The following is a 14,288-nucleotide window of genomic DNA, read 5'->3' on the forward strand; positions in this document are numbered from 1 at the left end:
GACGTTCTGTAAAAGCTTTAGAACATAATTACAACTGTATTTTTTTTTTATTTTTTTTTTAATACTGAATTTAGGTTGCCAGGGGTTAGTATTCTCATCATGCATGCATAAACCGACACCATTGTGAAATCATTAACAACAATAAAAACTTAAGCAACCATTTGAAAATCTCTCCACCAGGGCCGTTTCCTATGCTCTACCAGAAGCATGAGGTGGTCTGCACTAAAACCCCCGGTGTGTCCCGTCCCAGGTGCAAGAAAGGCCACCTGCCATGAGGGTGCTCCCTAGACCGAGACTGCTTTCATACAAAGGACAAAAACACACCTTTCTTCTCCAGAGGCCCAACTTTCTGGAGGGAACTCTACCTCCCACATATTACCGAGGGGGAAAAAAGCCCTTTCTTTCCACATAACATTATCCAGCTATCATTTGAGAAGGGGGCACAGCAATTTTCAATCATCCTGTCCTCCGCCCACACAGAACTCATTGGCTTTGATGGCTCCTGCATAATTATGTGAATTTTATTAAAAGCTCAGCGTATTAATCTCAGCACGACAGTTGGCTATCAGTAAACTTAACCTTCTCTGAGGTAATAACAGCCGCAACAATGAAACAATATTTCAATTAGCCAGGCTGACATTAACCACCGCATACCACAAGAAAAAAAAAAAAAACAATGCTGCGGCATTAAAAGGCCAAACCGTGCTAGGCCACCATATTTCTTTCTGAGAACTATGAGCTGAAGAAAACATTTCAGTACACAATGGTGAGGTAGTAAAACAATTCATTGGTTTTTGAACAGTGACATCGGCCGACAAATCTCCATAATCACTTCTTGCATGCAAGTAACGGCGCCTGTCTGTTTCGATCGCTCCTTTCTTACACGGCCCCTCAGAGCAGGCAGCACTAATCCATCCACTTTAGATCAACATGTCACATTCCACTCTCACCTGTCCGCTCAACTTAAAAAGCTCACTTTACCACATAAAACAGCACATAGTCTAGAATATGATCGTAATATGCCAGTATTCTAACGGTCAGATGGGACGGTGGATCCAGCGTTCTTACCTGTCACTACTGGGTAGCTCTGTGACACACTGGAGCCCAAATCTGAGCTGACGCTGGTTGACAAACTGGGCTTGACTTCGTCCAGTCCAGGGTTCAGTGCTGGTAGCGAGTATTCATTAGCCTGCCAATGAGGGGAGGGGACACTTTAAGTAGCTATATCTTGGGATCCAAGCATCACTTTTAAGGTGTCCAATTAGAAAGCTTTCTTCCTCTGAGCTGCCAGTCCTGTATTATTTTATTTCTCGATTCTTTTTATGATATTTCTTATGATTTAAGGAAAGTGGATTTAATATAGCGGCGGCTCAGTTTCTTGGCTTTGTAAATGGGCACCTGAAATACAGCTGTACTAAATTTGCACATTATTCTTATTTCCCCCAGTCAGTGCATGTGGGTTTTGGTGGAGTTAATGTGAACTGTGTGTGCATACATTAAGGATGTGAGCGGGACAGAGCGTAGGATTTGGAACAGACTGAAAGGAAGGGGTGTCAGCTGTCTCTTTGTGCTTGACTGCAGTCATTCCCCTGACCAGCCAAGGGAGGAGACGGGTGCGCTTTGTTCGATTACCAACATGGCCTCGTTTCGAGACCATTTGTAATTGTTTTCTTAAGGATGAGAAAATGATAACATGACCATAATCCTGAAACAGCCTTCTGTTATAATTTTTAAAGGCTAAAACATTGACGCTTACATTTGTTGGATTAAGTTGCATTTGAGGTCATTTGTGGCACTATCATTTTCTTTCTTTGTAACAAATGCAACAAATGATAGTAGATTTCCGGCTACCATTGTTCCTCACGTATTAAACTGTGAGCGTACATATGTCCGTATACGTCTGTGTGCGTGTGTGCGTTCGTGCATCTGCGCAACCACAATAGGGCCGGTGTCCCAATGGGAAATGCTGTGACCCCAGACTTGTCTGTCTCTATTCCAGATAAACTCTAATTGTCTGCTACAAATGTTCAGTTGGCCAGTAGCGGATGTTCCTCTCTATTTGGTCTGGCCTCAGATGCACAACAGCTATTTTATCATGCAGATAGGGGCAAGTTGGGCGTGGGGCAACTGAAGAGCCATCTGAAAAGGATGACCAAATGGCTGGCAGAAGTGTGGGAGGGGTGAGCCCATTGAGTTTAGCATTTCCAAAATGGCTTTTTAATGCCCGGCCTCAGACACCAGACATGGCTAATAGATCCACTCTTTTAAGAGTTAAAAATGGGGCACAAAAACGGACCAATAAATGGGAATGTAGTCTGATTAATATTACATTAAATTAAAAGTGATTTTTCTGGACTGTTCTAGGACAGTTTTTTTCCCTCACGTTTAGCCTCTTTCCTTGCCTTTTTTATACCTTCTTGGCTTCTCTTTGTGATTGCAAGTCATTTCCAATTCGTTTTGTTATTGATCTTCCAGTAGAAATCAGTTTTGTAATTAGCTCCAAATTAGGCCCTCTACTAGGGGTGAGGGCTGTCCCCCTGATTTATCACCAGTGTAATTCTCTGCGATCGGAGAGAAATTAAAATGAACTCAATTAGGCCACTGCTTTTGCTTTAAGGGGCCTCAACTTGGAGTTTTAACGGAAAAATTAATAGTCACTGGTTGTTTGATAGTATAATGAAAGTAAATAAAGCTTATCTCCTGTAATAAGCCAGAAGCTTTAAATAAGAGCTTGTATATACAAGGAGGAGTTTCTTATTTTATTTATTTATTTTTGTATATTTTTTCGTGAGACAGAAGATTTGTCAGTTATTTTTTGTATTCCTATCAGCAGATTCATGTTGATGTACAATTATTAAAAACTAAATTAATCTGGCTTTAATGCACCTTACACTATTTAATGCATATATTAGTGATGCTTGGGCAAGATGCATCAGTTAACATTTGTCTGGGATTAAATCGTATGGTGAATTGATTTCACTAGTTCATCTTGAGAAAAATAAACATCTGTCGGTTCAAATGAGCTCTGCTGTCCGCTCACACTCCGTTGTAAAATTTATACTGCAAACCATCTCCAGATTTTCTGTTTAAGAGTTAGTTTGTTAGTATTCGTCCATTTGCCTCAATATTACTAACCTGCTCTGGCTTGATGTGTTCTGACGTAGGGAAGACGTCGGGGTATGACGGCCGCTCAAACACCCGATCCAGAGCCTCCAGCTGCTGTTGAGTGAAGGCATCAGCCCTCAGGTGCTTCCGTAAACTCTCCACACTACCCTGAGAATCACTGTTTGGGCCAGAGCCATCTGAACCATCTATGAGAGGAGAGAGGGACAATGCCACATGCTAGTACCAGTCGTTATGGTCCCGTTTCTCCCCAGGACAGGCACCCCATCCCGCCCTCCCTGCACCCACACAATAGCTACATCTAGTGCTGTAGTGCACCTCTCAGCACCACTGGATGAAAGATTGGAGTATATCAAGCTGAAATTCAGTCAGCGCTAGCCTCAAACTGATTCTGATAGCTGTGGAAAGATAGAGCACATGAGGCTGGGGAAGAAAGAGAGAGGGAAAGATGTGGACGGTGCAAAGTGGGAGAGAAAAGACCCACACCTCCCCCATGCTGGATCGGCATCAGCACCGTCATCATCTGATAGGCCTGCAGTAATTGATGGATTACCTTCAGAGCAAACATATACTTGTTGGGAACGCCATGTATTTTAACGTGAACCACCTTGTTTTCTTTCCCATCACTGGGCTGGTGGAAAATGGAGAGCTATTATTTAAAAGGCACAATTTCCTTTAGAATGTAATGCTGCTTTCACTTTCAGATTGCTTTTCTCTGGAAAAATGGGAGGCCAGTGCCGGCTTCAATACAATTACACAGCTTGACTGCCAGCTTATGCATTTCCCTCCATCTCACTCTCTATAAACAAATGAACAGTTTCCCCTCAGACCGTGACCTCATCACCCTGCCGAAGCAGGTAGCCTTCTTTCTCCGGCTCCTCATTTTGCTATTCTGGAAGCCCTTCTGCAAACATTTGGCAAACGTTCGTGCAAACTCGGCAGTTGCACCGGCAGCCTCTCGTGTCTCTGGTGGTGGGGGGGCTTATTTTTTTTTTTTGCTCCCTTACAAATCTGTCATTCTAAATTTGCAGCAGATTATGTTCTCTCCTCGGCGAGAGCGTAGTGATATATGATATGCAAGGCCTCTATTGATTGCCTGATCTGGTGGCAGGAGAGAGGCGAAATGAACTTGAAATGAACATCATGCCTCAACTCATTGTGCGTATAATACTCTACTTAATCCCACATTTTTCTGTGCTATGGAATTCAATTGATCAATCATGTTCCACTGATAGTACCATTTCAGGGGCTTTATTGCCATTCTACCCACCAGCTTGACCTTTTTTCAATGGCTGAGGCCACAGGATGAACTGACTTTCAGGAGAAATAGATCCACAGAGAGGTCTGATAAGAGACTGGGAGATATTACGTGTGTGTGTGTGTGTGTGTGTGAGTGTGTGTGTTTTTAAGCTACACTGAGGTACCATTTTTTCTCTTCCTATTAATTCCAGTTGTGGTTGTTTTGTTGTGTTTTTTTTCTCTTCACATTATCTGAGTCATTCCATATCTGAGCGCAGGCATTTTTATAGACAGCTCCCTTGGGGGCCTTCTATGAGGCTGCGTGTTGTTGCCATATAAACCTCAATTGTTCTCTTTGGTACAGAAGAAAACGGAGTCATTAATTACTTTCTATCAGCTGGTCTAAGTGCAAACTGCGATCAATAAGCAGGCGTTTGTCATTTGCTTTGGTGCAGCATGTTTCCCATACTCAAAAGCCCAAAGCAAGCAGTTGACACAGGGGACGGAGCTGCGATTTGAGCTGTGGGGGCTGGGCTGCTCTCCGTTACATTACAGTTAGGGGAGATTTAGGTTAGATCAAGGTTAGATCAGCATTTCTCCCTGGAATTTTTTGAACGTTTAAAAGAGATTCAGTGTGAATGCAGTGATGCTGTCTAGACTATCTACAGCAGTGGTTTTCAACTTGTGGGCCGCGGTGGTATTGCAGGTGAGTCGTCAATTACTATAAACAATTTTAATAACATTAATATATGTAAAAATGTCTGTCATAACATAATACCATCATTTCATATATATAATTAAATAAGAAAAAATTAATATTAAACTTCCACTATTTGAGCTTGCTGATAGGTTTAAGAATAAACTGCCAATTTATCTTAGACATTTTTGCTGCATTTTGCTACAGAACAACAGCAGTTGTGCCAAGCGGTGCCATGCAGCCAGAGTTATTTTCTGTTCCTTGCCAGTCCATTCAATAAAGACAGTTAACAATCTAGCTTCTGAGTACTAAGTTATTAACTGAACAATAGCGGGGTCTGTTAATTTTTTTTGCAGTGGGCCGCACAAACATATGTTTTGGGTTGTGTGGGCTGCGAGCTGAAAAAGGTTGGGAACCACTGATAAACAGTATATAGCTCCTGTTTTCATCAGTGCTCGTGCTATATTGATTTCATTTGAACACTTGAGTATGTTTGTTTTGACATCCTACTGCATTAGCACTCTGGTGCTATGGGACTAGAGCTCTGTCAGATCAGATAACCAGAGTCCATAAAACAGGCCTCCCCTGGGCTTCCTCCTCTGGAGAGTCCAGTTCAAATAAAACTAAGAACAAGAGACAGTCAAGGGCTTATCATGGTGAACTTGTCATTTTAATAGATGCACTGTACGTAGACAATGTCCGTACATGTAAGTGCTTTTGAATATTTTAAAGTTGAATGTCCTACATTTGTGATATGAACTCTTGAGGTAATATATTAGGTTAAGGAAGCGTGTGTTTAGGGTTGACCGGGCAGGTGTGACATTCTTTTAAGAGAACAGTGCTGAGCTTCCTGCTTTCATCTCATCAGATAAGGCTGGTTTGGAAGAGAGAGCTTTTTGAAAAGCAAATGAGGGTCTCCTGACCCCTGTGACACTTGACCTGATATCTCACATCCACTCGTATAGGGGTAGTTCACCCAAAAATAAAACCTGTCCTCATTCTGTTGTGACTTTCTTATGTTAAAATGTTTTGAAGAATTGTTGACTTACTGACTTTCAATGTATGGATTTAAAGAAAAATATATAAAGGTTTCAAACAATGTGAAAGTGAGTAAATAATATAATAAAAATGTTAAGCCTGAAGTTGAGTGTTCCTATTTTTATATTATTTTATAAATATTTTTGATCTGACGAAAAAGTAACTTTTTTTTATACTTGCTCAAAAACTAGGAATTTGTGTGGGTTTGCACTCATTATATAGGCTGGAGAAGCAAACAGGAAAAGAGGCTTGGCATTCCTTTTTATGAAATCTAACATGCTGCAAGGATGCACAGCACATAACTAAATCAGAAGAAGATGAGACAATGGGAGAAAGAACATGAGAGAGATGGAGTGAGAGAAAGAGCGAGGTGGCAGCAGCAGCATCACAACCGGGGTTGTTAATTTCCTGTTATGTTACAGCATGTTTAAAGGCTTTAGAAATTCAATTTAGCGTTGCTGAGTAGTGTGCAGGCTGCAAGTAAGAGCTGCGCTTTCTCTCCTTTTTTCTTTTCTCAGGCTACCGCTGTCAGCATGGGTTTCTCCTCTTACCCATAACACACATTCTTTACTGTACTCACACTCGGTCCGTCATTTAGCACATCGGCCTCATGTGACGCAGCGTTCTGGAACGCAATTAATGAATGCGTATCTCCCTCGCTCTCGCTCTCTTTCCTTTTAAAATCTGCGTAATGCGGCGCACCATTAATTCTCAGCATCAGCATTCATAATTGACTTTTTTCCTGACATGATTCCTCCTCGAGCGAACCACCCTGTCCTTAGATGTTTTCGTGCTGCAGATTTTCACGTTTGAGCTATCGGCCAGGCCGGGGCGGCGGGTCTGCTTGAATGCAGATGTATCAGCCGAGTGGGGGCATAGACCTTTTGTGTCCTTTGATAAGGAGCCCGGCACCTTCTTCTCTGCCGGTTACGCTCTGCAGCCTCTCTCAAATCTGGTCTTTCTCTTTCATACAGAGGCTATCATCATGATGAGATCGGTGGGATGTTCTTATTCGATTTAGACTGAGGCCAATCCATTTCTTGGTTTGGATGTATTTCATTTCTATTCTTTTTAAAAGTAGAATCCATATTGACACAATAGAATCTCACAAGCCATGAAATGGAAGCACAGGTTAAAGCATTCTAGCTGTGGGCCAAACTTTTTTAGCATGGGGATTTAAAGTGTGTTGTCCCTCACTCTTAAAGCAATAATTTTAGATGAACAAACAAGCTATAAGTGTAACTTTTGCGTTCTTGTATCACAATGGCACGGATGTAATTTCTTTATCATGCTAACGTCAAATAAATATGCCGCTAGGCCTCATAAATCAACCTACTTTCATTTCTTTCATGTGAACGCACGCTCCCACAGCTGATTCAAGTGTCAAGTCTGTGTTTTCACACGCAATTTATTGCAATCGGCCTACTCCCTATGTAACTTATGTTTGGTTTCATACAGATGGAAGAGAGCCGGGTCACACCAACCTGCTAATCAGCCGATGCAAGGACAGGTGAGAACAAAACAGCGTGGAAATACGCAACTTGTGCATGTACCACTAGTAATTAACTCAGTTCATTCATTTGTGTCATTTTGTAACAAAGTATTAACTTTGACAAATGAGAAATCCCAAACAGGCTTAATTTCCCTCTTTTGCCATTAATGCATTTGGCAAGAGAGGCATTCTATTTTCCATAATGAGATACACAAATAAATCTGGCAATGGATTGAAGGGCCTGTGAAGGCAGCAATAAGGTTGAGGCGCATTCTCTGTGCTGGCATAATTGGTATCACTGCTTGCAGACATATAAACCAATCTTTACACAGATAGGGCTGTGTCTCTCTTTTCCCCTTTAGGCTATTTCTTTTGTCTCCTCAATAGCTTGCACATCCACGATAGAGGAAGGGGGTGCTAATTTGTGAATTAATAGCTTTTCTCTGCAGAATTGCAAATTCTCTTAAATGTCACTATGTTCAACTTGCGGGGAGCTATTGCCACCAAAGAACTAATCTTGGGAGGCTCCCCCCAACCCCTACCTCTCTCTCCCTCCCTTCCTCCGACGGTCCGCGCCACACCAAACGTCACCCTTAGCCGACGAGCAACACGCTACTTTTAATTTGCAGTAACACATGAAAATGACAGATTAATGACTCTTATGACACCTGTGTCCCTGAAGCTCCTCTTGCAAAGACCTGGTGTACATAACACGTGTCACACTACATTATCTCCATATCACTCTTGTAATGGGGAACTTTTTTTTCAAAGGGCACTAGCATCGTCAAATATAAAGACTGAGGAAGCCTACATCTTTTAAATCAAAAGCTAACTCATTACACCACCCCAGAACTGACTGGTTTTAACCTCATTTAACACGGGTTTCAAAGTGCATCATGCGCAGCTCTTCCTAAAATCGGATTAGCATATTTCTGTTATGTCATCATCTAATGAAGGGAAGATTGGCTGCGCCCAGCCAAATAAGGCTCAGGTAGCCCAAGGCTGCTGGGCTGCTATGAAATTGAAACCATACACTGGCTGTCGCTCTGCCTCCCTGATGTCTCGGTGTGAAATAAGGGCTAAGTTTAAATAACACAAAGCTTTTTAGACATTTGGCACTGTATCAAATTACCAGCCATGAGCTCTTCATCAGGGACATGACATGACATATGCCCTACAAATGTCTCGATACACCTTGAGAGACCTGCATAAGGTCGTGCGATGCCAGAGGAGGGAAACACATTGGCAACGATGGGAATATTTACTCTAGTCGTTATAATGAAAGGTAATCCTCGCTGAAGCGGTACTAAATTTGATATTCCGCGCACAAGTAAACTTGTGTTTTCCCTCCTAGTGTTTTATGATGCAATTACACTCAAGCCCTTCATCCACTCTTCACGTCGTGTCAGTTCTAATCAAACTAGGAATAACTACCGCTGCTGCCGTTTGGCTGGGTAATCCCCTCTCGCTTTTGTTATGTCCCTTCTCTGTTTTTAGGAGCAAACGGCCTATGACAGTGACAGAGGAAAAGCCCCACGACGGTCTCGGTAAGAGCTTGCCACGCTGTAGCAAATGTGATTTGCCACAGTCGTTTTCTCGCAGTGTTTATATAATATGATCCAGAGCTCTCTCCATAAAGATATCATTAAGCGTCAGTGCGCTCCTTCTCATCCCCCTCCCCTCGACACACATCCCTACACGTACACGTACACTGGCACACACACACACACTTACACACACACTCACAGAACACTTGATCAGACTCGAGTGGCTCGTGATTGAGCAAGCAAAGAGAAGGTGGGCTAACGGAACTTACAATATCCTATTTTCCTCCCATCCAAGTGGTTGCCACTCCAGAGAACTAAAGAGATGGAAACATAAAAGAAGCAAGTAGCCCTGCTTTGATAAATGTTTTAAGAGATCATTTCCAACCACTTCAACCTCTCTTCCTTTGACTACAGCACTTTCTGTGTTCCCGTTCGGCCCGGTGCCACATGGATTTTTATTCACTAGCATTCAAAGGCGATTGTATGAAGAGCCGTTCAGCCATTAGGCCTCAGGCAGTATGTGCCCTCTCATTTAGAAAAGGAGAGAGAATGTTGGCATGAGCAGGTTGGCAGCCCCCATTTTGCCGCTATTTCAGTTCTTCACAAGCGAAAAATACACAGCCAGAAAATTTTGAGAAATTAATACGTCAGAATATGTCTTTAGAAGTCAATTATAAATCAGGCCGTTTTGCATTCTGCATTTCCAGTCGGTTCTGAGCACATTTTCCTCATGCATCTCTTTTATTTACGTTGCTGATTTATTTGTCTTCATTTCGTTGCCCCGTATTATTTACAAACAGCATAAAGACATATCCCTGATGCACTAAGCATTATGCTGTCATGATTCGGACCAAATGATAGCGTGTAGGCATATTCTTGTTTGCGCAGAGCTACTGTATCATCAAATAAAATGTGCTACAGCCGTGCAAACACCATAGTATCAAGTGGCTGAATGAAATAGTCCAATCTGCTTTACTACATAACAAGTCTCTTGAGAGCGCTTTTTTGCTTTTACAAAATGCTTTGTCCAGTGCTATCAAAATGCCATCTTCATCTCCCCACACAAATTGGAAATTACAGGGGGCTGTAGAGAGGCCTAGGAAAGGAGTGAAATGGGAATAAAAGCGATGGAGAGAAATCCAGTCTCTTACCATCATCGCGTTTTCTCTTTTCGCCGTTGGAGCGAGGGATTCCTAGGATGCCATTAATAGAGTAGGACCCCACGGGGTCATTGGAAGCGCTTGACACAGGTGGGGAGGCTGTGCTGGGCACTGAAAGAGCACAGGAATAGGTTAACGTATATGGAGTGCTCTCAAGATCACCTTAAAAGAGAATGAATTAACATTAGGTCACAGGCGTAATTGATGTCATTACGATTTGTGTGTTTATATGCAAAATATATGCTGTCTCACCTATAGTGTGTCCCGCTGTGGTGAGAGGCGTTCCTGTGCCGTCGGAGGATGGATGGAAAGGCTGCTGAACTTTGGTTCGAATTATCCTGCGAAATGACAGTTAAAAGAACACGATGAGTCGAAGTTGCAGCTGGTTGGCTGGATCACATTACGGTAAGCTTTTTCACAGCCTGATGCGACCCAGTGCGTGTGTAAAACTCTAGTGTTGTTTTGGGGCCTTTCCTATATAGATGCACTGATTCTGTCACAAATAACCAATCTTGGGGTATTAGGGCCAATCATGGAGTAGATGTGCGAGGCAGAGTGGGAGCTACCGCGGAGAGAGTGGATTCAATCAAATGGGATCCCATCTTTAGAAATATGATAAAGTCCCACTACCTCGAAGGTGCGATATGGGGGAAAGTCTTCATTGCACTTTGCTCTGAACGATCTTGCAAACAAAGCATGAAATCACATCAATTCACCTCAATGATGAGCTTCACTGCCTCGAACTGGCCTCAGCTTTAATAATCTCCCTCTCTCTCCCTCTCTCCTTCTTTATCTATCTCAATCTCTCCCTCTATCCTCCTCCTCACCGAAGCAAGTGAAGATTGCTTGTAGAGTGTAGATACTGACTTCCCGGAGCCGACATTTTTTTTCTAGCACAAACATTCAGGGGTGCTAGTGCGGATGAGGCCCTATTGATTGGGACTTGGGGATAAAAAAAAAAGTTGGGAATTAGAGGAAGAGAAGAACAGATGCAAATGGAGGGCTATAAATTATATGTGACAGGAAAGCAATAGTGTCTCATTGCTTAACCAAAGCCCACTGCAGCATCTGATGTCTTTAATCTGGGACACGCTTTTCAGTGAAGAAGCTGTCACCTTATTCCAGGAACTCATTTATACTCGTTGGCTACACATTTTCACATTTGTATAAACTATAACATGGATGTAAATTCGTATTCCATATGTGGTGATAATTTGAGTGAAGTGAAGTGGCAAGATTAAAAAAAATATATTTTTAGTAAAAAGAAAATAATAGTTCTATATAGCCAAATCTATTTAAGCATTATGAGTATTGTGTGATTTTTTTTAACAAACAATGATTTAACCCTACGATTTGTATTAGCCACTTAGATTCAATAGCTTGGATCCATGTTCTCGCTATCGAATGAGCTATTTGGAAGGTGTGAATTAATGACTTGCCAGGGTGCTGAGAATTCCCTGTGGAAATATTAAAATATGAATCGATGCTATGGACGCTTAGGATTCAGGCGATAGAAGGGTTCAGAACTGGTTGTGTGCCAGTGATTTCATGCTGTGAGGAGGACACAGAGAACACCCCAGACAGTGTGTAATCTTTAATAATTCATGCAGAGAAAATGTGCTTAAAGCTGCGACATCTTCTAATGTCAACAGAGCAGAGGTCAACCTCTTGAGCGCTCAGTGCATGAGGGTCCTGCCTGTAAAGTCTGCTCACTGGTGAGGGAATACTTTTAGACAGGCTACAATAACACCTGTTTGAAATGGCACAAGGCTTACAGCTTGACTAGGTGACTGCAGCCTGTGTTAAATGTTCTGTTATGATCATAGCAAGTGTTAAAATATAGTATTTGCATTTTGTTTGCACTTGCCTGCTTTCAGCAGTATCAAAGTGTAAACCAATTCACTTCAAAGCACAAGAGCCACCACTGATGTTTACTGTAGCAAATCCTATTTTATCAAATAATATCTGCAAGTTTAGAAATTATTAGCTCAGATAGTTTCATCCTACATGTACCTTGAGCACAGAAAACCCATCTTTGTATGATTCAGAATAGCAGTTGAATTACATTCCAGCAATGTCATTATACATATTAATTTTAGACATAAAAAGAGGTCCTTACAATGGCCTCCTCTGAGATGACAACTTGAACAACATTGGAAACGAAGGTGTATTGGCTCTTTTTTCATGTCATTAATGCAGATTAAAAATTTACCACATACATGTGTTGAGACCTGTTCAAATTGCCCTTTTTAAGCAGCCATAGTGCATGAAATGAATTTTTTCAGCCTCTCTCTCCCCCGTTTTTTTTTCTTTTCTTTTTTTTCTAGGAAATGTCTTGTGTGGGTCGGCCCATGATCTCTCTTCAGCTCATTAAAATGTAATGCTGCTGGCCAGCTCTATGGAACAGTGCCTCCTAACCAAAGTTCATTACTCCTGCTTGCAGGTAGGCCTTTTTCACCTTGTTCTTGCGCTCTTCTACCACCACCCCACCCCCAACACCATGACTCCATCTCACTTGGGATAGTCTTGCTAGCCTTTGTATTTTAATAAGAAATAAGAAAACGAATAGTAACATTGTTAGGACTTTTTATTTTCAGCTGATTGATTTTATGTAGGTAGACATAAGTAGGGGCTGCATATGATCTCCCTTGCATTATTTACGATAACATAAGAACTACAGGACTTGTTTGGTAGTCCTTGCTAAGTTTAATAGCTCACGGAAATTGCTGATAGAAGCACAGTTACACACCCACCGTATTTTAAATGATTAGCTACATAATTTTACTACACTATTTTTGTTTAATAATAATAATAATAATAGTCTAATAATAATAATAGTATAGTAAAAAAAATATTAGTTAAGTAGAAAATATAAAAAAATACACATCGCCTTAACTTTATTTTGTCTTGCGTACTACTATATGTATATTCCGTAGCCTATAACGCAGTGATGTCTAGTCGCGTATTTCCCAGTGCAACTTGATCTGGTTACAGAGTATTGATTGGTTTTCAGCGAGACAGATGTGATTTTCGCGACCTCAACTATAGATCTTCTGCAGGCTGTGGACAGATTTGGGATTGAATTGCACATTTGAGACCACCCTGGGAGTAAGAATAAAATAAATAAATCAATTAAGATAAAATAAAATAAAAAACACATCACACATTGAATACGCATCGTCAGTTGGAAACGATGTGTAATTGTCTGTTCAAGGCCTCTAAAGGGTTTTCAAATTAGCTGATGATAATTTGGCCGTAAGTGTTAGGATTTGCCGTTTTAATAACAGTAGCCTACTGCTGAAGGTGAGTAGAGAACGGAAATATTAGTATTAAATATTAGGCTTTGACATCATGCCTTTCAGATTAATTAGAAATTTTAAACTGAAAATCGAAATTCAAATGGCTTTACCTGTTTATAGATGAAACACTCGGTACTGTGTCGTTGTCACAGACGCCCTCGGCCAGGAGTCGGTCTCTGATCTCCCAGGCGAACATTGTGGGATTCTGCCGCTTGTATTCTGCTATTTTATCCACAACTTTAGGCGTCGCCACTTTTGGTTTGGACCCCCCGATAACTCCAGGTTTAATACTGCCGGTTTCATAGTATCTAGAAAAAGATGAACGATAATTCGTTATTTTAAAAAATTCCTTACATGTCAAGACTAATGGCGTTTTTTCTTTTCTTTGTTAGCTAGCGTGTGGCATTGAGCATATTTATAAACTGTGCGTTATGGATACGAGTCATAAATAGTTAAATAATCTGTCAATTTAATGTGTTCATTAATTTTTTTTTTTTTTTTTTCAAATGACCAAGTGTGATTTTTCTTCCCAACCCTTGCGACGGGAAAAGGTGTAATTTTTATTTCAACACCTATGTTTTATTTATTTATTTTTTACTTTTTTCCGTGTTGAATCATTAACATTGGTATGCTGCGATCTAAAATCGTAATCATCCATTTATCAAACGGTTTCTTTAGCGACTGATATGTCCC

General features: G+C 41.2%; 1 protein-coding gene and 1 long non-coding RNA gene across 23 annotated transcripts in view; one reads left to right on the plus strand and one right to left on the minus strand.

The window, feature by feature from the left end:
- The window catches only part of LOC127970059 (uncharacterized), a 70,040-nt gene extending 68,984 nt beyond the window's left edge, over positions 1-1,056 (plus strand). Inside the window, exon 4 of the long non-coding RNA XR_008156495.1 lies at positions 181-1,056. This is a non-coding gene — a long non-coding RNA (uncharacterized LOC127970059). The remainder of the gene's footprint in view (positions 1-180) is intronic.
- Positions 1-14,288, minus strand: part of LOC127970050 (paired box protein Pax-2a) — a 34,097-nt gene that overhangs the window by 12,405 nt on the left and 7,404 nt on the right. For 7 of the 22 annotated variants that reach the window (XM_052572259.1, XM_052572273.1, XM_052572257.1 and 4 more), the window contains 6 exons: positions 13,706-13,903; positions 10,549-10,634; positions 10,288-10,407; positions 9,406-9,450; positions 3,136-3,311; positions 1,069-1,189 (listed from right to left, as the gene is read on the minus strand). In XM_052572259.1, the coding sequence (XP_052428219.1) occupies positions 1,069-1,189; positions 3,136-3,311; positions 9,406-9,450; positions 10,288-10,407; positions 10,549-10,634; positions 13,706-13,903 (746 nt within the window). Of the gene's footprint in view, positions 1-1,068; positions 1,190-3,135; positions 3,312-9,405; positions 9,451-10,287; positions 10,459-10,548; positions 10,635-13,705; positions 13,904-14,288 lie in introns of all 22 variants that reach the window. The other 15 variants (XM_052572253.1, XM_052572252.1, XM_052572255.1 and 12 more) reach the window with 4 other exon arrangements.

This window comes from Carassius gibelio, chromosome B13 (assembly GCF_023724105.1).
Source record: "Carassius gibelio isolate Cgi1373 ecotype wild population from Czech Republic chromosome B13, carGib1.2-hapl.c, whole genome shotgun sequence".
NCBI classification, from domain to species: domain Eukaryota; kingdom Metazoa; phylum Chordata; class Actinopteri; order Cypriniformes; family Cyprinidae; genus Carassius; species Carassius gibelio.